The sequence below is a fragment of the Eriocheir sinensis genome, chromosome 2, assembly GCF_024679095.1.
Source record: "Eriocheir sinensis breed Jianghai 21 chromosome 2, ASM2467909v1, whole genome shotgun sequence".
Classification (NCBI taxonomy): domain Eukaryota; kingdom Metazoa; phylum Arthropoda; class Malacostraca; order Decapoda; family Varunidae; genus Eriocheir; species Eriocheir sinensis.
Genome location: NC_066510.1, coordinates 21,738,458 through 21,765,817, shown reverse-complemented (window position 1 = coordinate 21,765,817; position 27,360 = coordinate 21,738,458). Strand labels below are relative to the sequence as shown.

The 27,360-nt window shown below is 45.2% G+C and overlaps 1 protein-coding gene across 1 annotated transcript in view; it reads right to left on the bottom strand.

Annotated features, from left to right (window-relative positions):
• Positions 1-27,360, bottom strand: part of LOC126998288 (netrin receptor UNC5C-like) — a 42,137-nt gene that overhangs the window by 9,556 nt on the left and 5,221 nt on the right. The window contains exons 4-14 of the mRNA XM_050859788.1: positions 16,555-16,722; positions 15,654-15,686; positions 11,682-11,846; positions 8,135-8,188; positions 4,871-4,912; positions 3,522-3,671; positions 1,959-2,420; positions 1,458-1,699; positions 935-1,216; positions 571-742; positions 183-328 (exon numbers count right to left, since the gene is read on the bottom strand). Of these exons, the coding sequence (XP_050715745.1) occupies positions 183-328; positions 571-742; positions 935-1,216; positions 1,458-1,699; positions 1,959-2,420; positions 3,522-3,671; positions 4,871-4,912; positions 8,135-8,188; positions 11,682-11,846; positions 15,654-15,686; positions 16,555-16,722 (1,916 nt within the window). The remainder of the gene's footprint in view (positions 1-182; positions 329-570; positions 743-934; positions 1,217-1,457; positions 1,700-1,958; positions 2,421-3,521; positions 3,672-4,870; positions 4,913-8,134; positions 8,189-11,681; positions 11,847-15,653; positions 15,687-16,554; positions 16,723-27,360) is intronic.

Genomic DNA, 27,360 nt, shown 5'->3' with positions numbered 1-27,360 from the left:
AGGGTAACCTTGCATGCCCCTACAAACTGGAATTTACTTTTGTGTGCCTGTTGAGAGTTGTAAATATCAGGACACTGAGTAATTATATATCTTTCTTTACTTTTGATTTGGCTCCTCAGTATATACTGCACATGAGGATTTGCTAGAGAATTTAACCCTTTGCAACCTAAATAACCTCCCACCTTATATTGTTGGCCAGGTCTGATGCGCCAGCCCGGGCCAAGGTCATCCAAGGAGAGGCACAGGTTGGCGCCACAGTCCTGGAGAAGCATCATCTTTGGTTTGTCTAGAAGGGAGGCTCCTCGACGCCTCTCCTGCAGTGTCACGCCTGAAACACCAAAACAGTGTCACCATCCATACCAGGTTATCCACATATCATAGGGTAATTAAGCAATAAAACTAAAATGAGCTGATGGATTAATTTCACTCTTTTGTTAGAAATCTTCTCTATTCCAGTGGTTGGTAAATATTGATCCATTTGCAATGTTTCAGTTAGAAATTATTAATTGAAGCTTCAGAATCAAAGGCAAACCAAGGAATTTGTTTCTGATGAGGCAAGTGGACGCTCACAGGCAAGGGCGGCTGAGGTGTCGTGCATGACGTGTAGGGTGACGGTGAGGGTCCCAGCTGGGGTGGGAGGAGGTGCTGAGGTCACCACCTTTACCTGCTTCACTGCAGCATTGGACCCAGCACTTTCACCCACCAAAACAAACTTTTGTAGCAGTTCTGTCATCATATGAACCTGAAAGATGAGGGATATTTGTAAGTAAGAATGCCACAGATAAAAAATTATTTCAGGTTGATACCATGAGGATGTGTCAGCAATTTTGACATAATGTATATTCTGCTATTCCAATTTACTTGATGGTCAATTCCTAATATATATGTATGTTTCTTTAAATTATCTCAAGTGTTACAAAAATGCTTCACTTGCCTGAGCTCCATCAAGTTGAGTAAAGACAGGGGTGTCAATCCTCTCCTCCCCCATGGTAATGAGTCTGGTCCAGGTCTCATCATTGCTGCTGCTGGCCTGGGATGATGATGAACCAGAGGATGTGGAGGAGGTCGTGTGTGTGTTGGATGCAGGAGTGGAAAAGATGTGTAGCTGCCAAGTGGCGTGCTGGAGGGAGGCACAGTGTTCAAAGGACAGCACGGCAGGCTTGAGAAGGGAGCCACCAGTTCCCAGGCCACAGCACACAACAGGGCTTAGCAGGGTCTGAAAGAAATTACTACTGATAAACACTTTTGAAACTATAATTGTTATTTCTATTATTATATGTGAGAGTTCTTCACCAAGACAGAAACTTTGAGTGTCTGATACAGCAATCAATATTTTTGGAGCTGCATAAACAAAATGTGACCTCATAAGTACATGATGAAGGGGCTTTGGGCTGCATAACTGGAAGAAAGCCTCGTATGAAGTTAATAAAGATTAGATTATGCTAAAAAGAACAAACCTGTCTATCAGTGAGGGTCGGGGTGTTGCCAGCACATGAATCTACAGTCACATAGAACTGCTGACGGGTATCTGGGGGCAGGGCACCACTTGGGATGGTCAGTACCACTCCATACTCGGCCACCACCAGACGTCCCCCAGCTGAAGTCACCGTTCCCCAGGCTGACCCTTCCCCCATTGCCATCTCCTTGGGTGGCTGAGACTCTCGAGCAGCTTCAGAAGAGGCTGATGTTGGTCGAGAGCCTGTGGAGGGATTGATAGTGTCAAAATTAATCCATGTTCATCTCAGTTTATTAACAGCAACTCCTGTCAGCCATTTTAGTGAAGGTTTATGTATATTTTCAAGAGAATTCAAATACAAGATTGCCTTTGCTGTAATCATGGATACAAAGTATAAATGATACTAATTAATAGTGGGTGTCGTTACAATGTTACTGGTTCCTTAAATTATAAGAAAAGATACCATTCTTTGTAAACTACTCTCATGGCAAGCAAGACTCACTAGAGGTAGCATCACTTGAGAGGGAGGCTGGTGAGTCACTGCGAGGTGGCTTCTCCAAGGAGGACACAGGAGATTCAAGACCTCGGCCTCCACTGCTTCCATCAACTGTGGGTGTGGCCAAGGCACGTGGAGGCAGAAGGTGGCATGCCTCTGAAGGGGCCGGGGACTCGTGGGAGGGGCGGAGGTGAGGAACATCATAGTGATGCTCGGATGCTGGAGTGACGCTACCTGAGGCTCCTCTCCCGCTGGCTGGGGCCGAGTAGTGCTCTTCATACACTGACCCCACCAGCCCACCATTTGACTTCTGCCCACTGGATACAGAGGCAGGGTCGCTGTAAGGGTGGTCATAGCAAAGGGGTAGGCCTGTGGGGGGCAGTGGGGCCATTCCTACCCCCTGGGTCAAGTCTGGAGCCAACCCTTTGAGCTTCTTCGTGGTGTCAGAGTAGAACGGCATCGGGTAGTCTGGAAGAAATTCAGCATAAATAAAATGTGGTGATAGTAGAGTCACTGCATCATCCACATAATACACTCACATGCACAACCACACATACACACAAAGTATAATTCAATTTAAAGAGGAAAATAGAATTAATGAAAAACTTAATGAAAATGAGTGAAATGCTATATAAGAACTTCTACAAAATGTTTGCCAAAGAATCGGATTATATAAGCAGCAACAAGGAGGATGGAGTGGACATATTATGTAGGAGCCTTGGGTAAATAGAAATGAGATATAGGAAATGATGAAGAGTTTAGAGGAAAGAATAGCAGTAGGACTAGATAGAGTACAGGTAACTCTTGATTTACGCTCATTTGGTTTACGCGTTTTTAAATAACATAACACCAAAATCCAAATAAAAATGTAATATTTATTTAATTTTTTTTTTTTATATTACATAATTTATTGAGTGGCCACCAGATGTCTCACACAACTACAACACACCTCACTACGCGCACAGCACACAGCTGAGCTCTTTTCTCCCAAGCACACTTCTGAAACAACATACAGTATCCACCACGCACTACCACTAACAACAGGTGGGTAGGTACTGGTACGTACATTGTTTTTGATTTACACGACCTCTTCAGGAACACAATACTCACGTAAATCGAGAGGTACCTGTATCAGTATATGAGTGTAGACAACAGCTGTTCAGATCAATGTATGATATAAATGAAAGATAACTAAGAAGAATCTTGGAAGATACAGAGAACAGGACCATACAGGTGTACCTCAGGCTTGGTACAATACAACTAGGTAAATAAAGGTATCTCTGTTGTGGCCCGCACACTCGCCTCACAACTGAGAGAGCCAGGGTTTGATTCCCTGGTTGAGTGGAGATGGAAGAGCCGTCGCCTATAATCCATACCTCCTGTCCACCCAGCAGTGAATGGGTATTGGGTGTCAGCTGGGGGGTCCCAAGTGTGTGGGGATGTGAGGTTTCGGCTATACCCAGAGATTCATCAGTTATAATCTTGCTCATTTGGGGGAGGGTACTGGTGGGTTGGCCAAGAGTCTATTGCATGGTCAGACCATGGTGAAGTACACACACACAAACTAACCTGATGCAGCAATCTCGTACATGGGTCCATCCTGACGGTCTTTTCGGTTGAACTTCCTGAAGACCACAACCAGCAGAAGCAGCACCAGTGGCACCAGCACCGCCAGCACCACAATAAGTGTAATGTCCTGCTGCACTGCTGCTGCTGTTGCTGTGGAAAAAAAGGTGTGGTTATGCAGGATCCAGATTGTGAGGGTGTTCATTGTATATGTGTGTGCCTGTGTGATATTCATCACAAATACTGATTGTACGTACTCTGGAGTATTTCACTTAAAAACAAGTACGTAGTAGCAGTTGAAGAAATAGCAGTAGTAGAATCACTAATACACAGTACGTAATAGTAGTACATAGTAAGTATGCAGTACTAGCAACAATTGCAAAGTACATAATATCAATACAATAATAATAATAATAATCATAATAATAATAATAATCATAATAATAATAATAAAAATAATAATAATAAAAATAATAATAATAATAAAAGATAATATGAGAATAATAAAATAATTATAATTATAATAATCATGATAAGATAATAATAGTAAAATAATAATAATAATAATAATAATGATAATAATAATAGTAATAATTATTATTACGATAATAAATATAATAATATTAGTGATGGTAATGAAAATAAAAGTTATTGATCCATTTAAATGGTTATAGAAGTTGAGCAAGATATGGATGAAAAGTAACATGCTGTCATACAGACAATAATTATACTACATAGTACTGTCTTTAGCCAATACAAATTAAATAAAAAAATGTCCCTCTGTGCTGACCATTTATTATCATTATTACTATCATTATTATTATTATTATTATTATTATTATTATTATTATTATTATTATTATTATTATTATTATTATTATTATTATTAATAATAACTGTATAGAGGTAGACATGTCAAAGTTCAGCAGTAAGGGGCATCTGTGCAGGCCCGGGTGCCCTCAGCCACTCGCGTCAAGAACACCCACAGAGGCGGGAGGAGGAATGCAGCGTGCCACAATTAAGATGAAGAGACAACAACACAAAAATGAGAAGCACACAAGGTACATATACACAAAAAAACACTTGATAATAATAAAAATAAACAAGTATACTCAAGAACAGCAATTATAACACCAATAATAAATCGATAGTAGTAATGATATTATAATAATAAAAATAATAATAATAATAATAATAATACGCAACTTCATCCTAATACACAAGATAAAAAAGCAGAGTTCTCGCAGTTACTTCAGGTCCTGGCAAAATGATGCAAAGGCAATAGAATGACACTGGAGAGATTATGGAATTTTAAAGTCATTCTCTAGAGTCTTCAGGAGGGATTTACTTACCTTTGGCATCCCAATTTCGACCGTGTGTCGTCCTAAGGGGGTCTACGGAGAGAATTTAGCACAAGAACAAGGTTTATATCACTGCCGTGGAGGAACTTTTTTTTATGCTTTTTTTTAATCAAGTCACTGTTAAGGGAAGCTGTGGCAACGTGGGAAGGAAAAATGAGCCCCATGCACTCCCTTGGGTTGGATGACTTTCACTTAAATGATGAAATAAATAACTCGGTATGTATAAGCAGCAAATAAGTAGTGAAATAAAATAAGCAAATAAGCAGCAAGAAGACTTCGCAAAAATAAAGCATTCATGTGCAAAAAGCGTTACACTACATCTTCATCTGCCAATGTTGTGTTCTATTATTATTATTATTATTATTATTATTGTAAATCTAAACATCATTACCATTATTATCATTATTACATTGCTATTATTTCCAACAACTTAACAACCATCTAGTTCCCTTTCTATTGGCTTTTATCATAACATCACCCTCGTTTATTTACTCATTTCCTACGATCTCAACATCTCAAATTGTCAGTCCCTTTTAGCTACGTCTACATCAAGATCATTAATTTTCCAGCCATCTTTGTCTACCTACTACGCTGTCCACTTCACTATCTGCTCTTTGCCCTACAACTATTCTTCCCGGAAAGCCTACAGCAGGGCTTTAGGCAACCAGCCCTCCACTTTACGCTCAGAGCATTACAATGTTATCTGACGACGCGACGAATTGTTGAAAGGAAGAGGAGGGGCGAGGAGGGAGCAGGAGGGTGAAGGGGGACGAGGAGGGGGAAGAGGAAGGACGAGGAGGGGGAAGAGGAGGGACAAGGAGGGAGCAGGAGAGGGCGAGAAGGGAGCAGCAGGGGGACGAGGAGGGGGAAGAGGAGGGACGGGGAGAGAGGATGAGGATGCAGGGATTGGGAAGATCGGGAATGTGGGGGCGGGATGAGGAAAAGGGAGAGGAGGGAATGGGAGATGAAAGGAAGGGAGGAGAGATGGTAGAACACGAGTTTCTTCCTTTCAACATTTTTCCCGCTGTCCTCATTCTTTCTCTGTACTAATAGTTTTATACATATATATTTTTTCATTTATTTCTCCCCAGTCCCATCTCATGCTTCTACCCTTTTCTCTCTCCATGTATGAACTTTTCGTTTTAATATGGATTACCATGTTTCGTACACACACACACACACACACACACACACACACACACACACACACACACACACACACACACACACACACACACACACACACACGATCAAACCATATGGCAAAAATTATAAAAAAAAACACGAAATTAATGCGTGAGACTACATTACGAAAAAAAAAAATGTAAACGAATATATCACTGACAAAATACGGGAAAAACAGGAAACCATATGCTCGAAAAAAACAAGGAAAAAAAGTAGAAACCTCGATTTATCCGGCAAAATATCAAACCGAAGCTGAATAAAAAAAAAAAAAAAAATGAATAGTCCAACACGACAATATGCAGAGATATGACTGATTTGGAGAGAGAGAGAGAGAGAGAGAGAGAGAGAGAGAGAGAGAGAGAGAGAGAGAGAGAGAGAGAGAGAGAGAGAGAGAGAGAGAGAGAGAGATAGAGAGAGAGAGAGAGAGAGTTCAAAGGAGAGAGAGAGAGAGAGAGAGAGAGACGAGAGAGAGAGAGAGAAAGAGACAAGAGGGAGAGGACAGGAGAGGAGAGAGGATGACAGATACAACAGCCGGAAATAATGCAAGAAAAACACGGGGGAAATGCCACTCAAAGGCCGGCGCCGCGGATCAGAAGGGAAGGTGAATTGATTTGTGATCTTGATGCTGACGTTACCGAGGTGGAAGGGAGAGAGAGGTAAGTGCAACACGGGATGAAAGCTTGATTTATGCATTATTTTCTGACTCTGTGTATCTGTATCTGCCTCCTCCCTTCTCTCTCTCAACGACCCAACATTTTGAAGTATTTACCCCATTGTTTGTTATTAAATTTTCTTTGGGGCAACTTTCATTTCGTACGTTTCATTTTTTGGCAATGTATTCTTCCCCTTAGGAACCTCATTCTACTTTTGTACCATCACGCCAAGTTCTTTTTTCTTCCACTCTCTCGCGACCTTTTCGTCAGAGTCTTTCCTTACAAATATAATAATAAGCGTTTAAATGAAAAATACTACTACTAACCATGAACTATGCGAGAGTGGGTGTGGGCGCGCGCGGGCGAGAGAGAGAGAGAGAGAGAGAGAGAGAGAGAGAGAGAGAGAGAGAATTTATCAGAAACAAAACATTAATAAGATAGCATTCGATAATTTATACTTCTGCAAACGCTCCAAAACCCTCATGATATTAAATTTTCATCGTATTAAACATTGAAAACCTCTGGCCTCGTGTAGCGACAGACGGAAAGAGAGAGAGAAATGAAACAGATGAAAGCAACCTCATAAGTAAAGATAAACATGGACCCATTTGATGAAAGAGAACATTAACATTGTTTCAACTGTATAAACGACTAAGTATGTGATAATGAGTGGGCTTTAGGAACAATTAACTATATATATACACGGGAAAGCCACATTAATGGACGGCAGGAGGGGAAACAGAGGCTGACAGGGCGGGACGAGGAGGGGAGTGAGGGCCCCTAATCTTTGAAGGGAGAGAGGATCGGAGGTATACGTAGAGAGGGAGGGAGAGAAAATAGGAGGAACAGGAGTGGGATGAGTTTTGAAAAGGAGAGAAATGGGTGGATGAGATACTGAATGAGGAGAATGAGGACTGAAAGAGGGGGTTGCTTGCATTGGGAACACTTAATACAGGGGGAAAGGGGCGGGGGGGAGAGAGAGAGAGAGAGAGAGAGAGAGAGAGAGAGAGAGAGAGAGAGAGAGAGAGAGAGAGAGAGAGAGAGAGAGAGAGAGAGAATGGATGGTATGTGAAGAAAAAAATTGGAATGAATGGAGGGATAAGTTAGCTATGCGAGTACGTGAATGAAGGAAGAAGGAATGAAAAATACGTGATAGTCTACCCTCACCAACGACCTGTCCATGAGATGTCACCAGCCGAGTACTGCTTGGAAAGAGTGAAGGAAGGCGACCATAAACCTGAACATATTATGATAGTGGTTTGTGGCTTTAAGAAACTACCCACCAACTCTTGCGGAACATTAAGGATGGGTGTTTGCGCCCCTAAAATATGAACCATCAACACCTCCTCTACGACACTCAAGAGGACCGGCCAGTAACTCCTCACGTCCATACAAGGAACCTCCGAGGCGCCCTTACCTTCCTCTGTGGTGCTCTTGTCGCCGTACATCCTGCCGGAGGGGCCGCGGCCGTCTGGGAAAGGAAAGTCACAGGAATTAGCGGCGTGTTAGGAGTGACGCAAGACTCCGCTGGGCACTGCATCAGACTGGAGCCGCCACGATGGGAACACATGGCCACCTATGTATGTAGCCTATGTATGTAGGCGCACACACACACACACACACACACACCAGCGCCCTCACCACCTCTTTCCTTATTAGGGTAAGGTGCGCCCCAAACAAGGATTATGGGTAATGGAGAAGGGTTAAGGGGGCTTCCTGCCGCGTCAACAGGCAAGCGAGAGAAACAGGTGTCCCGTCCCAGCGCCCCGCGTGACGGATGCGCGGCTAACGACTTCGGACACCTCGAGTTATTGCACCATAGACTCTCTCTCACAACCTTATCTCCGCCACACCCTTACGTGCCTCCTTAACTTTGTCACAGTCCTCCCTTCTGCCTTCCCTCACGTTCTCCACAAACGCCACAATTCTTCCTCTTCCTTGCTAGTTGTCTCCTCCTCCCTCCATGTCTCCTTTACCTCCTCCATCATCTTAACTCCCACCCCTTCCTTACGTCTCTCCCCTCCTGCCTTCTCCCACCTTCTCCCCAAACGCAACAATTCTCTCTCTCCCTTGCTTGTTGTGTCCCTCTTCCTTACTCGTCTCCTTACCTCTTCCATCATCTTGACTCACAACCCTTCCTGCCATTCGCCTCTCTTCCCTTATCCTCTCCCAAACATTATCCCTCGCACCCACAGACCCCTATGTACTTACACGTCCCTCCCTGCCCCCTGCCTCCCTCCAGACCATCATCAGCGACCACCTTCGACCTGTCAATGTCTGTATCCAGGGGCGCGTCCTTACTGAAGGCTCCTAAATCGGTTGGGTCGTGGCGCTGCACAACTACAGAGATGGAGCCGTGACGCGGGACCCTCCGGGTTTGGGGACATCCCGCGGGGGACCTAAAGCCTCGCATATATGGGGATGGAAGGGATGGGAAGGGACGGGTGGGAAGGGAGGTCCTGAAGGTGTGTCAACGCCCGTCCCTCGTCGCTCTCACGGACAAGATAATGATCGAGCGTGGGTAATTGAAGTCCCGGGCTTGTGTACGTAAAAGGCGAGTGGAAAATAGGGGTTTCGTGACACACACACACACACACAAACACACAAACACACACACACACACACACACACACGCACACACATTGAATCTTCCTCTGACAAATTCAAGTATTAGGACTCCTTGATTCACTCACAGATACTTAGAAACTAAAAGAAAAATTATATTCAAAACTAACATTTTCCGATAAACCTATAATTATACATAAAAAAATAACAAACAAGTGGATCTGCGATAAGAAAAAAAAACAGACGTGAAACAGGTCTAGTGGAAAGTGAAGAATCTTAATTAGTTTGATTAGACCTACGAGAAGGTGACAAAAAATCATTATTAGGGGAAAAGGAGGAGGAGGAGGAGGAGGAGGAGGAGGAGGAGGAGGAGGAAGAAGATGAGGAGGAGGAGAAGGAGGAAGAGGAAGCAGGTGTATACAAGAGAAAAAAAAATCATAGTGGCTTTGTACACTGAGGGGAAAAAAAACGAAGGGGAAGGAGAGGCGTGGGTGAAATACGAAAAAAAACAAGGAATACTACAGCCAAACAATAAATAAAAAAGAAAGTGATGTAAAGAAAGCTAAAAAAGGTTAGTTACGATGGCATGCTTGGTGACGGGGGAAAGAATGAGGAGGTAGGAAGATAGGGAAAGGAAGATGGGCGAGAAAGGAGGATAAAGGAGGCGGCGGGGAGGAGGGAGGCAGGTAGGCAGGCAGGTGGGTTCTCCGTCACACCTTGTTAGCACCTGACGCGGCGGGGTGTGAGGGAGGGGCCGCGGTGCCTTAATGCGCGCGCTGGACGACACGTAATGATGGGAGGAGGGGAGGAGAAGGAGGAGGAGGAGGAGGAGGGAGAATGGAAGATTAGGGACGAGGTGGAGGGAAGATTAGGAAGAGGAAGAGCAGGAGGAGGAGGAGGAGGAGGAGGAGGAGGAGGAGGAGGAGGGAAGATTAGCGATGCGAGAGACGACGAGGAGGAGGTTGGGAAGGATTACCAGTCGAGGAAGATAAGGAGTAGGATGAGGAGGAGGAAGAGAAAAACAGAAAAGACGACATGTAAGTAAAATATGCAAGTTTAGAATGCAAAAAACAATAATGTGTAACTTCTCCTTCTCCTTCTCCCTCTCCCTCTCTCTCTCTCTCTCTCTCTCTCACTAACAAGCCGAGCCTCCGTCCCTTGCTAGACGCACAACACATCCATCACCACCTTCCTTCCTCACCAGGGGGCCTACCGCGGGCCTACGAGAGAGAGAGAGAGAGAGAGAGAGAGAGAGAGAGAGAATAATTCACCATCTGCCATGCAACAACTAATTAGTGCATAAAAACACCTGGAACTAATGAGTTGTCAATTAAAGCTGATATCCACCTGACCTTTAAACTAATAATACAGGTGTGTGGGTTCCATGAAAGGGTTGACTTTGATGACAGAGATAAAAAGAAAGGAAAAAAGGAAAGGAGGAAAGACGACTGAATCAGAAGAATCTACTCCGTTTTATAAAGCATACGGCATTTTGAAGCATATATTAACATGCTGTCATGATATGTGATCTGTTTTAAGACTAATTTATACCATCACACACAGACACACACTCAAGAAGATTCACGTCTCAAAATTCAGTCCCCGTCTTATACGTCTCCTCCTGGGACCAGCAATTCCTTAAGATAACCTTGCCTTTTGTCTTCTGCTAATCCATCTAACTGGCCGACAAGCGATGTGGCAGCACGACAAGACTTTAAATGATCGATAAATGAAAGTGATGGATGTCCAAGTCTAAGGAGAGATTCCATTTGGCAATCAGGAGGAGGGATTAAGTGGGATTCTGATTAACAAAATGACTGACGGACAAGGAGGCTGATTTATCGTGCGATTCGGCCGGCATATGAAGTGCAATAACTCTGATTAATTGTTAGTTTGGGACAAGCAAAAGGATGAACAGTCTCGCTGGGAATGATATGTCTGCTTTAGGTGCGCAATCCAGCCGGTGTGAAGCCTCAGTAGTAAATGGCTACTGTTCAATTTGCAGGAAAAATGTTCAGACAAAAGGAGAACTGACAGGAAAAGAAGCACCCGCTCCAGGGGGCTGATAAATATGCCATGAGGCTTCAAGAGCTTCCGAGTCTAGTTGGTATTCCGGCAATTCGAAGAGACTGACAGCTAATGACGAATAGATTTTAAAACACAACGGGAGGCTCATCAACGCTGTGATTGCCTTACTGATTGACTGCTTGACTGACTGGCATCTCGAGTGGTTTGTTGGTACACTGCAAGGATGATTGGCACTCTTTGAGGGGATGACTGGCAACCTTGATGATGACTGGCACCTCAGGATGATGCTGACACCCCTGAGGACGTGTCGTCACCGCGAGTGAGGAGAGAGGAGCATCGCGGCACACAGAAGGTATCGTCGCCATACTCACTGCGACACATGCCGCCGGTGCAGTTGGCTGAAGTGAAGTCATCTCCGGGGCAGTAACGACCCCCGTGCAGAGGCGCCGGGGAGGAGCACGACCTCTGGCGGTGGTGGCGACAGTCGGGGCCACAAGTTGACCAGGAGGACCATGATGCCCAGGCCCCGTCCACCGCTGGGGGGAGGGGGACACCGGAACGAAGAGTTAGTCACCCTCCACCACGGGAAGACTGAGCATGGGGCCGAGGATGGGGAGGCAAAGGGGAAGGGGAGGCAAGGAGGGTAGCACGGCAGGGAGCACAGGGAGGAGGTGGAGCAGGAGGGCAAACAAAAGGCACAGCAACAGATGACTCACACGGGGAAGGAATTCAGTGCTGACCTCAACTGGGTGAGTGTTTGTTGCCCGCCCGGTTGTGGGGGACGCGCTACCTGGGCCTGGCTGGGTGGCAATAAAATGGAATGCTTGCTCTTCTTTTTTAGCCAACATCTGGACCGATATTCCCCTCAAGTAATTACTCCCATTAAGATCATTATCGTTCGTAAGTTATTAGTTTCAATCTCCTTTTAAAACATTTTCTGTAATTATTCATGCGCCTATTTTTCACACAACTCATTACGGTAGTGTCCAAGACTAATATTCTCTCTCTCTCTCTCTCTCTCTCTCTCTCTCTCTCTCTCTCTCTCTCTCTCTCTCTCTCTCTCTCTCTCTCGTAAGATCGTCGCCGCCACAATCACAACCCAGCAGGCAGCCCCTTCGTCCTCCTAACGCATCCTAACCAACGACCTCAGCGGCGCGTCACTACCTGCAAATTTACGCTCGGTGCCTGAATTCCAGCGGGACAGTCAATGCGTCTTCCAACACCCAAGGCACGAGTCTCTAAATTGGGAGAGTTTACAACCCTTTGGCTATTTAAAAAGGAGTCCCTGGAGCCGATTAGAATTAGTTACAACCCCACCAAGTGTCTGTGAGAGAGAGAGAAAGGTAGAGAGACCCTGACCCCCCTAACTCATCCTCCAAGTCTTTGTTGTAACTCTTATGTGAAGGATGTTGGACAGGCGGCACATCTTGCAAGGGAACAAAGGGGAGACTCTACTTTTTCTTCCCGTTTTAAGCCTCGAGGCCTATTTACGCTGCATCGTTAGTAATAAAGTTTTTGAGAAAGGAGAAGGAGAGTGTCCTAAACTAGCGAGAGAGAGAGAGAGAGAGAGAGAGAGAGAGAGAGAGAGAGAGAGAGAGAGAGAGAGAGAGAGAGAGAGAGAGAGAGAGAGAGAGAGAGAGAGAGAGATTCTTTTTAAAACTCTTCCCATTCCATTACCTACAAATCAGGCGGCAAATATTTATTGTCCGCTGCAGTCTGGGGTTTATATGAGTCTTGTACTTGAGGACTATTTTTTTCTTGTTTTGTGAGAATCGTCCATTATTTCAAATGCAGACAACCGTTTTCTGTTTTGTATGTTTTATGAGTATACAATGAACACACACACACACACACACACACACAGACACGAGCACAAACACATATACAAACATACAAACAAGCAAACACGTACAAAAAACATTAGAACACACAAAACATTAAATACAGTCATGGGGACACAAAAGTTGAACACATAAGAACACACACACACACACACACACACACACACACACACACACACACACACACTCAAGGCCAAGAAGAGATAACATTTAACACACAGGCCGGGGGAGAGGGGCAAGGCAAGGCGTCAGAGGGAGTCAGGTGGGAAGAAAAAAAAGCATTTACACAGACTAGGTGACTAAAAGGCGCGTGGAGCAGGTGAAGGTGAGGGCAGGGAGGAGGTGCGGGGAGAGGTGCAGGGGAGGTGAGGGGGGGCAAGGGAACGAAGGAAGGGGGAGGGAAGACGCAAAACAGAAGGAGGAAGACAAACAATCATATAAACAAGAAAACATACATAATTTCAAACCCCGTCAGGTGAGTTTTCATTATTATTGTTATTATCATTATTATTATCATTATTATTACTGTTATTTCCCCCAGCAAGAGTTTTCCTGACGTGGGTTTGAACGTTTAAAGTCTGATGTCCATTCGCTACAAGAATGAGGAATAGTCGACCTTTATTTGTCGATATAAATGCGAGAAAAAGTAGACTGAAAAACTGCTACTGAAGACTATACGATGATATTATTACTGTAGAAGCAAATATAGCTTGATATGTACAGCTACTAATAAAAAAAGCTGAAACTTAATACTAAAACACAGTAATTCAGAAAATTACGGTACAAATTACTATTTTTGACAAATAATGAAGAGGAGGAAAATCAAAGAACAGATTAATCAACATCGTAAAGAAAATGCAATGCTTGGAAAAATCATCCACGATGCAGAGAAACCTGAAATCCTTGTGTATTGAAAAGGTGAAACATATCCAGTGATGAGAATAAGAAATCAGCTCAAGACAACCACCTTTCTTCCTAGTTTCTTTTAGGTATATCATATTCATCTGTGTGTGTGTGCGTGTGTGTGTGTGTGTGTGTGTGTGTGTGTGTGTGTGTGTGTGTGTGTGTGTGTGTGTGTGTGTGTGTGTGTGTGTGTGTGTGTGTGTGTGTGTGTGTGTGTGTGTGTGTGTGTGTGTGTGTGTGTGTGTGTGTGTGTGTGTGTGTGTGTGTGTGTGTGTGTGTGTGTGTGTGTGTGTGTGTGTGTGTGTGTGTGTGTGTGTGTGTGTGTGTGTGTGTGTGTGTGTGTGTGTGTGTGTGTGTGTGTGTGTGTGTGTGTGTGTGTGTGTGTGTGTGTGTGTGTGTGTGTGTGTGTGTGTGTGTGTGTGTGTGTGTGTGTGTGACTGTGTGTGTGTGTGTGTGTGTGTGTGTGTGTGTGTGTGTGTGTGTGTGTGTGTGTGTGTGTGTGTGTGTGACTGTGTGTGTGTGTGTGTGTGTGTGTGTGTGTGTGTGTGTATCACAGGACAGATAGTTTGAAGTGCAAAATACTGAAATCCTCTGAAAGATGAAAACCAAGAACACACGCCAATTGAGAATGTCAGGGGAAAATATACATAATGCACTGGGAAGAAGACTCACTGAAAGAGAATTTAGAGAGAAGTGAAGCGTCGTATTAAATGGGAGAAACGTCAGGAGTGGAGAAAGAAAAAAATAACAAGTCAGCTGTTTGTCGGGGCATGCAACGAGGAGGCGCAGGTGTAGCCTAGAAAATGTGCACAGAAGTTGAAGTCAATTTAGGTGTTGTAGCGAGTATAAAAGGGAGGGAGGGAGGGGCGCAAGGGAGGGCTGGAGGGAGGGCGGGAGGGAGGGAATGACAGATAAACAAGACAAGTTGATTCGACAGGACAGCAGTCGTTCGCGAGTGTCCAGAGAGAGGAAAGTGCGAGAAGGAAAGCTTTGCAGGTGCACACGCTTTCATGATTCCGTAAATTTGAAAGGTAAAGAAAAACAAAGAAAAATAAAGCGCGCGCAAGAGAGAGAGAGAGAGAGAGAGAGAGAGAGAGAGAGAGAGCATAATAATGTAACTAAAATACCATAACAACTGAAGGTCTGAGAAATAAAAGTAAACGGGTCATGGAGTGAAAAAATAAGTAAACAATTATTACAATGAGGCAAACAATACATAATAATAATAATAATAATAATAATAATAATAATAATAATAATAATAATAATGGTAGCAAAATAATATTAAAAACAAATATCGAGTCTTAAATTACGTAATACATAAAACAAGAGGAGGAAATAAAAGAAGCATTCCCGAAACAAATATCTAAAGGGAAAAATCTATTTACGACCATTACATAGAAAACGTGGGGGAAAAATCTTTCAATGAAGCGGTGCCTGAAGGAAACTACGAGCAAAAAGGGGCGTGTTCAGGACTAGCTGTGGTGGCGGTGGGAAGTCGGCTACTAGTGAAGTGAGAAAACAAGGGGCAGGGGAGTGAGGGAGTGAGCGAGTGGAGTAGTGAGGGAGGGAGGGTAGCACATGGGACCTGAGACTCACCCTCCTCACATGGATCGTCCTCACAGTCACCTCCTGACGGACGGGCGGCGCAGAAAACGGGAGGTAGAGACGGGCGGGTTAGTACGGGCGAGGGGTGGTACAGACAATGACTGTGGACTAGTTAGAACAGAGGGGAGGAGGCCGTGGACTGACTGCAGGCTTACTGAGGGGAGACAGCTGGTGGTGGTGGTGGTGGTAGTGGTGGTGGTGGTGTGGACAAAGAGGGGAGGCTGGCTATTCACTTGTGGGGGGATTGAGGGAGGGGAGAGGAAGTAATCATATACGCTAAACTCTATTGGGTGCTATTGGTAGTGGCAGTGGTGGTGCTATGTCCTTCAGAACAGATGTAAGAGAGCTTTCTTTCCTCACATAGCACATAAGAACTTGGGGAACTGACTTTCACAGGACAAGAAAGACAGACAGGCAGCAACACCAAACAAGGGGGCGAAAGTGGGGAGGAAAGATCCTTCAATATTCAAAGGATGGGGGACAATAATTGCATAAAACAGAGACTCTTTCTGAAGTGCTGAGCCACCAAAGGGAGAAGATGAAGGAAGTGTACTTATGTGTACCAAAATGGAGGGGAGGGGGTGTTCGTGGGGGGGGGGGGGGCAGATCTTGAAGTAGTGGGGAGAGTAGTGGGGGAAGGGGGAGTGTGCTGCGTCACCACAACAACTGCTGGTCAACACTACAGCACTAACAGGTCAACCACAGGCTCCGGAGGTCACGTGATTAAGTGGGGGAGGGGATTAACCACTAATTGTAAAAAATAAAGGCTAAGTAAGTGATACTGTCTGGCCAACTATTTCACTGAGGGTCAAGTCTAAGGTACAGGAACGTATACTGACGATGTTAATGAGGCCGGGGACACCTGGACAACACCTGGGCGCCTCGGACTCACCTGGACACAAGTGGGAGCAGTCTGTCCTCTGCACGGCGAGGCCCTGGCACGCCGCCCCGCCGTGCTGAGGGGCCGGAGCCGAGCACGTGCGGGTACGACGCTGCATCCCACGACCACACCTGTTGCTGCACGCCGACCACGACGACCATGACGACCACGCGCCGTCCACTGATGGAAAAGAATGGAAAATAATAATAATGCATAATAACGAGGCGTGTTTTGCGACGAATAATAGGAGTGAAAAAATAAAAGGAAAATAATGAGTCTGACAGAGGCAGGTACAAGTGCACAAGAAATAAAAGACCACACGCCGTCCACTGTGAAGATAACAAGAAAGTAAATGATAGGGAAAAGCGGCGTGTTTAGAGATAATACAAATCTAATAATTGAAAAGAAAGAGAATGGGACTGGAAGAAACAGGTAAAAATTGGACCATTAATATATGGCACAAAGTAAAATGGGGTTCCCGAGAAAACAAATGAATCCCGGTTTGAGAGGCTTAATCCTTATATAATCCCCTTCCCCAGCCTTTCCACTTCCCTTCTCCTTGTGACTCGTTTGTTGTGAGTCTGAAATTTCGAGTGTTTGATAACGATGCTTTTTCCTTACGTCCCCTTTCCCTCTTCCCCTTTTGTTTACATGTCCGAAGATAGTGCATTAAAGTTATGAATACAATGACGACTTTAACATATACACTGATGATGGAAGTAAAAGATGGCTACGATGATTGCCAAATACTAATGAATGAAAATAATGATAATGATGCGATAACCACGATGATTGTCAAGTTGAATATTATAATGATGGTAGAAATGGCTACGATGAAATCCAAGATGATGATGTAGAAGTAAAAATGGTTGAAATGATTGTCAGGATGATGATGATGATAATGATAATAATGACTTCGGTGATGATCGATCTCTACGACTTGGAATAATTACCTCCACTTGCCAAAAGAAAGGAGAGGAAGGGAGGCTTTCACTGTCCCTCTTTTCTCTCCCTACCTCACTCCCTCTCTCCCCGCCTCCTTCACGCCTCCCACTGTGTCCCTTCTGTCCCAAGTGGAGCTACTCTCTCTCTCTCTCTCTCTCTCTCTCTCTCTCTCTCTCTCTCTCTCTCTCTCTCTCTCTCTCTCTCTCTCTCTCTCTCTCTCTCTCTCTCTCTCTCTCTCTCTCTCTCTCTCTCTCAAAACGTATAAATTAGGGTCAATTACTATGAAAAAAGAAATTGGTGTTACTACTACTACTACTATTACTACTACTACCACTACTACTACTACTACTACTACTACAAACTTCGCTACTATCTCATTTCTTTTTATTTCTCTCCTTCCTTTCCTTTCTTCAACCCTTCGCTAGGCACATCTGCTATAGCCCTTGTTCCACTTAAAACCAAACCTTCTCCTTCCCTTTACCCTCTTCGAACTCTCCCTCCTCTCCCTCTCCCTCTCCCTCTCTCTCTCTCTCTCTCTCTCTCTCTCTCTCTCTCTCTCTCTCTCTCGGTGGCCGCGTGACAAGCGTGGATGATGAAGGGGCATTTTTTACGTTACACAGTTGGTGGTTTACAAAATAACACAGTGGACGCCGCAGACCGAGTGACTGATGGGAAGATGAGGGACTTGATGAGAGAAAAATAGGCCCCGGCGTCGTTTCTGTCATTCTGTCTTTTCTAAGGTCTGTCTGCACACGCGCCTCCCTGCTCCAGTTACTGTTACGCCTGTCATCTCTCGGCTCGGCTACCTGTCACTCGGCGCAGGATACTCATTAACAGGTGAGGTGAGAGTGCGTGTAGGTTGGTGTTGGGTGGGTTTCTTAGTGTGGGTTTTCCTGCTTCCTTCCTCTATTGCTTCATTCTTTCTCCTTTCTTCCTCTCCTTCTTACTTCCTCTGTCTTTCTTCCTTCCTCTATTTCTTCCTTCCCCTATTTCCTTCTTCCCCTATTTCCTTCTTCCCCTATTTCCTCCTTCCTCTCTTTCTTACTTCCTCTCTTTCCTACTTCCTCTCTTCCTTTCTTCCCCTCTTTCATATCCTTCTTTCCTTATATCCTTCCTTCCTTCCCTCTATCTCCACACCGTGACGCAAATATGACGTCCACTAGACATTTCGGTGAGCCGGAAGGAGCAAGTATCGTTAGTGATTGAATTACGCGAAGGCACAAGCGTCCGAAGGGGATTGAGGGGGAGACGGGAGAGAATAGTGAATGAGTAAAGGGAGGAAGAGAGTGAGGGGGAGACGGAGGGTAAATAATTCAGAATGATGGGCCAATTAAGGAAAGTTTCCCTCCCGCCGTAGACTACTTAAAACTCTGCCTCTCTGTATGTTCCCTCTGAAAAGTATGTCCCATTTCTTACCTTCCATTGTGGTCTTTGTTTTACCTTATTTAACTAGGCTATCCCTCGAAATACCCTTCAAGGGCATCGTTTTCTATTTTGTTAAAGGAAATAATGATCTTGATTGCCCAAAGCTCTACCTCTTTTGTACTCTTCCCTCTGAAAAGTATGTCCCATTTCTTACTTTTCATCATGGCCTTTGTTTTGCTTTATTTAACTTGGCAATCCCTCGAAATATCGTTCAAGTGCATCGTTTTCTATTTTGGTAAAGGAAATAATGATCATGACCACCCATGAGTCTTCAAGTCTGAGTCCTCGTCCTCGTTTTCGTCCTCGTCTTATTTTCGATCCACTCGCCACGTCTCTCTCCCATTTCCGGCCTCTCTTCCCTTCCTTCCCTGCCGACGAGTAACTCACTGTCGCCGGGCACCGTTCACTAATCACCCCATAAGTTTTCGATACTTTTTGGATCCTTTTTACCCCCTTAAACCCTCATTTCTCCCTGCTAATCGCCTCCCGACCCGTGCATCAGGCCTCCCCTCGCGGCCGGCCCCTACTTCAGCCTCTCGACCGCCCCACGCCTCACCACTCCACCCTCGCCTCCGCCGCTGCTTCCCCTCCGTCAGCACTGATTGGAGAAGCCCCACTGAACCTTTGAACTTAAAATTGAATCTGCGCTTCGGATTATACCAATTGAAACACCGACCAGTGCTGCTTACAACCAATTAAAACTCTCTCTCTCTCTCTCTCTCTCTCTCTCTCTCTCTCTCTCGTAAGGTACTCGTCTCCTTCCCTGCTCTATCACTCTCTATTGCGAAACGAATTATCCTCGAAACCCCCTTGTCGAACGGATAATAAAATCCATCCTAGGTTTCTCGACACCGGCAGATGGGACCGTCAAATTTCCGGCAGAAACCCCGGGGCGTGCGATCCTCCTGGCCAGATGACACGGTGCGGTTCCCCTGTGTGCGTGGGGGGTAGGGGGGTGCGTGTGCGTGTGTTGTCTGTATCTGTGTAAGCTCCCTCATTCCCCTTCAATCCCTGTCTGTCCCTCTTCGCCGTCCAATCCATAAACCGAAGTGGAGAGGAATTTTTTGAAGACCCGCCATCGCTTTCACGTCTGCAGGATCATTACGCGATTGACGGCGGTGCAAACAGGCGCGCAGGAGGGCTCAATAGGCCCCCTCAAGTGCCACTCGAGGCTGGAGGAGCAGGGGAGACTGAGGGAGGGTCAAGGGAGGAGACTGGGGGGGAGGGAAGCTGGGGGGATGAGTAGGGAGAGGAGAAGGAGGAGGGAGAGAGAAAGAACCCTCCACGTAACTCTCCATGTAACAGGTTGAGTCGTCTTTTGTGGAGCCATCTGGCCAGGGCGGAGGACGAGATGGACGAGGAGGAGGAGGAGGAGAAGGAAAAGCAAGATATAGAGGAGGGTGCAGAGGAGGAGGAGGAGGACGACGACGAAGGGGAAGATATACAAGAAGAGGAGGAAGGGGACGGAGAGAAGGCAAAAAAATAAGCATAGAAACCAGGAAACACACACACACACACACACACACACACACACACACACACACACACACACACACACCTTTCCCGGGATGTTCCTCGCAACACACGTGACACAAAGGATTCATTGTGTTGCGCCCATCCTGCACATCTGGCCCATTCTCTCCCTCTTGGCTGCCCTGTCTCCCTCTCTTCCTACCTCTTCCTCTTCCTCCCTTCGTCCTCCTCTGTGTGGTTTGTTGTTACGGGCTTCCTTATACCTCCTCTCTGTTACTCCTGATGCTTTCTTTGTTTTGTTTTTTTTCTTCTCTGCATTTTTTTTGTACCTGATCTGTCTCCCTCTCATCTCCCTCTTCCTCCCTTCATCCCTTTCTCTGTGGCTGGTTGTTATGGGCTTCCTTTTACCTCTTATCTCCTTCTCTTCGTTTTTTTTTCCTTTTCCTGTTGTCTTCATTATCATCATTTTTTCCTTTTCCTGTTGTCTTCATTATCATAATTTTTTCCTTTTCCTGTTGTCTTCATTATCATCATCATTGTTACTGCTTCCTTTTATCTCCTCTCTTCTACTCTTCATGTTTTCTTCCTTTTCCTGTTGTCTTCTTTATTATCATTGTTACTGTTTCCTTTTATCTCCTCTCTTCTACTCCTCATCCAGTCTTCCTTTTCCGGTTCTTCTTTATTATCATCATTCTTACGATTTCCATTTATCTCCTCTCTTCTCCTCCTCATCCTTTCTTCCTTTCCCTGTTGTCTGCATTCTTTTATGGTTGTATATTCCTTAATTTCTGGTATGTTTAGTTTTTTTCCTTCTTTTATGATTTTCCGGGTATCTTTTTCTCTTCCTTCCCTGTTCGGTTCAAGCAATTAATTCAGCTTTCCACATTCCTCGCCTTCAAATTTCTCCAGCACATTCCTTTTTCTCTCACAAATATGCTTCATCGTTACACATTTTCCCTCCACATATTTCTCGTCCGCACCCTCGTTCTCTGTTTCAACTTTTCTTAACTTCCCTCACTTTCCCCTTTCCTTCCTCTTCCTCCTCCTCCTCCTCCTCTTTCCCTCCTGACCTTGAGAATAATAAATCACATCACTAAGGAGTTTTACCGTCTCTTTCTTACCTTAAATCTCTCATTAGAATCAGAGAATGGAGGAAGAGATAAGGGAAGAAAAAGAAGGAAAGTGATAAGAGAAAGAGGAAATGCCATTAGGAGCTCTTTTTTTTTTTCTTCAAACTGGGAGCTAAACGAACGAGAGAGAGAGAGAGAGAGAGAGAGAGAGAGAGAGAGAGAGAGAGAGAGAGAGAGAGAGAGAGAGAGAGAGAATCTATATCACCTTACGTAAGAACACTCGATTATGAAAAGAATACGCTAAAACTAACCAAAGAAAACGGAACAAAGCATCATTTCAGTGTCATAAAAAACAAAAACAAGTCGCAGATGCACGCGCAAAGTAACTTCAAAAAGCAATCTAAAAAAAGGAACCTTAAAAAACCTAAAAACTCAAAGTAACCTCAAAAGACCTCAAAAAAGTAACCTCAAAAGACAAAACAAAAAGAAGAAAACTAGAAACACAAATGACGATAATGATAATAGCACCTCAATCTACTTCTACGTCACCCAGTATCTATTTATCCTTCTACAGACTCTACGATACTCCGGCTCCTCCTCCTCCTCCTCCTCCTCCTCCTCCCCGTAGTCGCCCTTCCTTCCCTACATCAGGACCGCCTTATCTAAACGCTCCTCATCACTACCTTCCCCATTAACCAACAGCAACAATCCATTTGACCACTCCATCTCCTTTTCGGATTTATCCCCTGACTTCATCATCCCTCCCATTCCTCCCATCTCTCTCTCTCTCTCTCTCTCTCTCTCTCTCTCTCTCTCTCTCTCTCTCTCTCTCTCTCTCTCTCTCTCTCTCTCTCTCTCTCTTACGCCTCAGTTCTTATATTTTCAAGGTTTTATGTCAAGAAATGCGTCAAATTTAATACTTCACTGTCAGTTTATCTTATTGTCACTGTCTATATTGATTGCTTTCTCCTCTTCACTATCACCTTTCTTCTTCCTCTTCTTTTTCATTCTTTCTTCAATTCGCCTGCACATCTGCCCTTCCATCTTTTTCTTGTTCCTCTTCTTTATCCGCGCGCAATACTGTAACTCTCCCTTTCATTCTATCTCTTCTGTCTTTTCTCCATTCCGCGTCCACCTCCCTTCCTCCTCGCCTCCCTCCCAATCACTCACGTCTCCGTCCTACCAATCCTCTTAATCACTCACCAACTGCTGCCCAATTCCTAATCCCCGCCTCCCCTCTCCCCTCTGACTCCTTCCTGTTCTCCTCTTCCATTCCTTTCTTCTTCCTTCTCCTCCTCCTCCTCTTCTCTCTTTGTTGGTGTGCCTTTAAGACCGTGTTTGTCTCAGTCTCTGGCGGATCTTCTCTAAATAAAAATGTCCTGCAGCTATTTTGCATTGTCGTATTTTTCCCTTTTTGTAATCCCCTGCGCGTAATTTATTCCCTTTGACGGTATATTTCGACATTTCTTCACTTCTTTTATCATTTTTTAATGTCCGATCTCTCCTTCTCTCTCTCTTTCTCCTCTTTCATTTATACTCATTTCCTGTCCCCTTTACGAGACTCCAACTCGATTTTCTGCCATTTTCGTCTTCCACTTCCGCCTCCTTTTGCATTTTCATTTTCTCCTCCTCCTGCGCCGCCTCCTCTTCCTTTTCCTCTTTCTTCTTCCCCTCCGCATCCATCTATTTGCGCTTCTCCCCTTCCCTTCCCCCCTCGCCCTTCTTTACAAATAATCGCGCCACCCAAGGACGGACCCGACAGAAGGAATTCAATATCCCTTCGTCAGGCAGGGAAGCGGGATCCCCTTTTCCTCAGATTGACGTCGAAAATTGCTGTTATCACTTGCCCGCCGCTGACTGTGGTGGCGGATTACAGTCAGTCAGGGCGAGGCGCGAGGGAGACGGGGAAAAGACGAGGAGATGTAAGAGGAGAGGAGGAAGTGGAACGTGTGAGGGATAATGGAAGAGCGATAATGAGGGATAAATGGGATGATAATGAGAGGGAATCAGTAGCGGCTTAAAGAGTGAAGTTCAGTGTGTTGTTAAAGACTTTCCGCTATTTTTTTTGTTTTAGTGAGAGAGAGAGAGAGAGAGAGAGAGAGAGAGAGAGAGAGAGAGAGAGAGAGAGAGAGAGAGAATTAAACGGATTAACCAAAACAATGGAAAGCCAGGTCGCTGAAAATTGAATAGCGGTGAGTGGAAAAAAAGTTATCTCGCGTTACTTGGGAAAAAATGTGTACCCGACAGTAGAAGAAAGAAAAAAAAACATGCTACAAAGAAAGTTACCAAAAACTGTAAAAATGAAACAGGTGTCAAAACTAAAAATAACAACTACTACTACTACTACTACTACTACTACTACTTCTACTACTACTACTACTACTTCTTGTATGACTAATAATGCTAACAAAACTCTAACAATACAAAAACAAAAACCACAAAAGAAAATGAAAGTGAAAGACAACTAAAAGAGAAAAAAAGGAATGACGAAAAAGAAAGTAATAAAGAAAGAAATGCAACTGACAGCTGAATGAAAGAAAAAAAAGGAGCAGGGAAAGGAAATAATCAGGAGAGAAATGAACGACTGGGATTGAAGACAAAGGAAGGCGAGGGAGCGACAAGGGGAAAACAGCGTCGAGGTAGCCGGGGCGACCCATCCCAACGAGCGTGTCAGTCTTCATGAAGGAAATAAAAGACCAATTTCCTTTCGAAGTGGTGAAACAGAAGCCGCCAGACCCGTCAATTTCGATTTATAATTTCCTCCCCAGGCGCTTTCTCCCCGTACTTGCTGTCTCTCTCTTCCTTCTTCCTTTCTTCACCCTTCCCTTCGTCTTTTCCCTCCCCTTCGTCCTCCTCCCATTCTGTCTTCTCCGTCTTATATAAATTCCTTCGATACAACTTTCCTTGTTGCCTGTCTTCTCTCTCTCTCTCTCTCTCTCTCTCTCTCTCTCTCTCTCTCTCTCTCTCTCTCTCTCTCTCTCTCTCTCTCTCTCAGCCACCCACCTTTTTTCCCTAGAGACTTTCTTTTTCCATCGTTTTTGTAATGTTTCCACTCCAACTATGAAGAATGTGAAAGACAGCGAGAAAGATCCGTGGAGTTTCTTTCACTAATATTTCTCCAATCACACGCCCCGCAGACTTCCTCCCTCCCATCTCTTCTATATTCACCTGAACTACATAAAGCGCTCACCTGGCCCTCACCTTTAATACTCGTACCAAAACACGTATATACGACCGTGTAAATAAACCTCGTATTGGAAGCATTCACTTGGAAACCATAAAAAGGGGAATAATCGCATTTACTCAATTTATCGATGGCATTAAAACGCTTATGATTATTTGCTCATCAAAGACATGACGGAAAATAGTGTGTGTGTATGTGTGTGTGTATGGGTGGGGGGGTGGGGGTGGGGGGGTAGGTGAGTGAGTGAAAGTGTGTGTGGCAGGGAAATGGAAAGGCCAGCCAACAAAGAAAAAAATATATATAGTGTTGAAACCAAATATCTTGCGTTCAACGGGCGTAAAATAATTGAGACGAAATATGAATGGGACAAGCCGAGGCATCGACGGAATATCGCGATGGAAAACTAGGAAGGAAAGAGACGGGTGTGGAGGCAGGTATGCAATAACCGACGATACCTGACAGTGTTGCTTCGAGTGGAAAGTGAAGGAAAGGCGGCGAAGCGAGTGAGTGAGTGAGTGAGTGAGTAAGGACGTCGAAGTGAGTGAGTGAGTGAGTGAGTAAGGACGGCGAAGTGAGTGAGTGAGTGAGTGAGTGAGCAAGTGAACGAGTGGCTATCTGATTTGACTGACTGACTAACTTGACTAGCAATGAGTAGGAGAAGAAAAGAAGGAATGAGAAATTAATTGATAAGAAATATTTGACGGTGAAAGCGGTAGAGAGAGAGAGAGAGAGAATATATATACGAGTGAGGACATGCAAGAGAATATACAAGAAACACCACTTAAGGAGGAGAGGAAGGAAGAAGAAAAAAGAAGAGGAGGAAAGGAAAGAGGAGGAGAGTCTTCCCTACTTCCTCCCCTCCCGCGGGATGTCCCTTCAGTCCGTGACACGCCCCACCACTCAGAGGAAAGAGATTCACCCACTCTCAGGAGGCTTCTCTCTCTCTCTCTCTCTCTCTCTCTCTCTCTCTCTTGCGTAACGTGGTGAAGCAAGACTCGGAGAACAGAATCGTAGTCAATGAACGGCCGGAAGCCACAGCGATCACCCAACGAGAAAACGACGCTCATAACCCGAAGCTCAAATAGGCCTCGAAGTGATCACTGATGCATGGGCGACGTAAAAATGAAGGGGTGAAAAAATACAGAAAATGGAGAAAGTCGCTGCGAGCGTATAAGGAGGAGGGAGATGACGAGAAATAATGGCACCTGTCAGCGTCGATAGTTTGTCTTCGGCCACAATCACTGATGTAACTAACTGTCCGGCCCTTACTCCTCGTCCCACCCCTCTCCTCCTCTCCCTTTCCCCCAGCGTCGCGGCGGCCCTTACAGCCATACGGTAATTACGATAAAAAGCATCCGTTGTGACGCAGTACGCAGCGAGGCAGTGATGGTACGAGGCTCGCAATGTCTATAACAACCATCAGTCCCTTGCTCCTCGTTGCCTTTCTCTCCCTGAAACCCGTCCCATTAAAGCGATTCTTCATAGCTCTGCGGTGACTAGAGTAGAGATTCTCCACTTTAACGAAGTAAGCAATTATGTAGTGAACGTTTGATGCAACAAGGGTCCAATTATCGTGGTCGTCACCGGGGACATCATTACCACCAAGCAGCGATGCATGTATCCACTCGCTGCCTTGTGCGATAAAGGAGGACGCTTCTGAACCGCGTTGGTGTCCAGAGCGATCAGGGTTTATCGGTTGGTCACTGACAGTTCCTCGGGTTTGAGTCCCTTCAAGGCTCAGACCACAGGACCATCGCGATGCACCACGCCGGGACGCAGCGTTCAGACAATTCCCAGACGCCTCCGCGGATGCCTATCAGTGTTCGAGATAGTGACAGGGCGTTGGCCATCACACGACGGCATCTGCTAGTCCTGGAGGCGTCACCGGGGACATTAAGAGCACTGTGGCCACACACACACACACACACACACACACACACACACACACACACACACACACACACACACACTTGGGGATAATGATGATGGTGTGTTAGTGGTCACCCTCGCCTCACGTTGTTCCTTTCTGACACTCGACTTGATGAATGGCGCCTGACGGACCTCAACCGGCGCGACTTCTCCACTACCTCCTCCTCCTCCCCTCCCCTCCCACTCTCCCTTCATTTACACCCCCTCTCTCCTGCTCCTCTCTTCAGCCAGACAACTCGCCTGTCAGGTGTGGAGACGGACCTCGGGTAATATGTATTAATCTATTCGACATGCAAGCAGACGTGAACCCTCCGGCGGAACACTCGTCCGCGCCAGAACACAACCTTGAGTCACCGCCAATAAAAAAAGTTACAGGCGGACATGAGTAAGAAGCACCGACGCACGTACGCTCGCAAAAGTACAGCCAACCTTCCTCCATCAGATAAAACAGCTATACAAACGGCCAAGTGAATAAGATGCACAGACGCACGTACAAAGAAAAGATAAAAGATATATACATGTTTCTCCCTCCATCAGATGCAACAACTACAGACAGGCAGGAGGGTAGGAAGCACAGATGAACACAGAGAAAAAGAAATAAACAGCTATCCTTTCCCCATCAGACACAAGACCAACAGATGGAGAAGTGTAAGTAAGACACATAAGACACACTCACATAAAGAAAAAGAGAGAAGATACAGCCGTCTTTCTCTCTCTCCATCTCCGCGCCTCGTCGTATCTCAAGTCCATCACCGTCCATGGTCAGAGAGGACTCGGAGATGCCGCGCACGT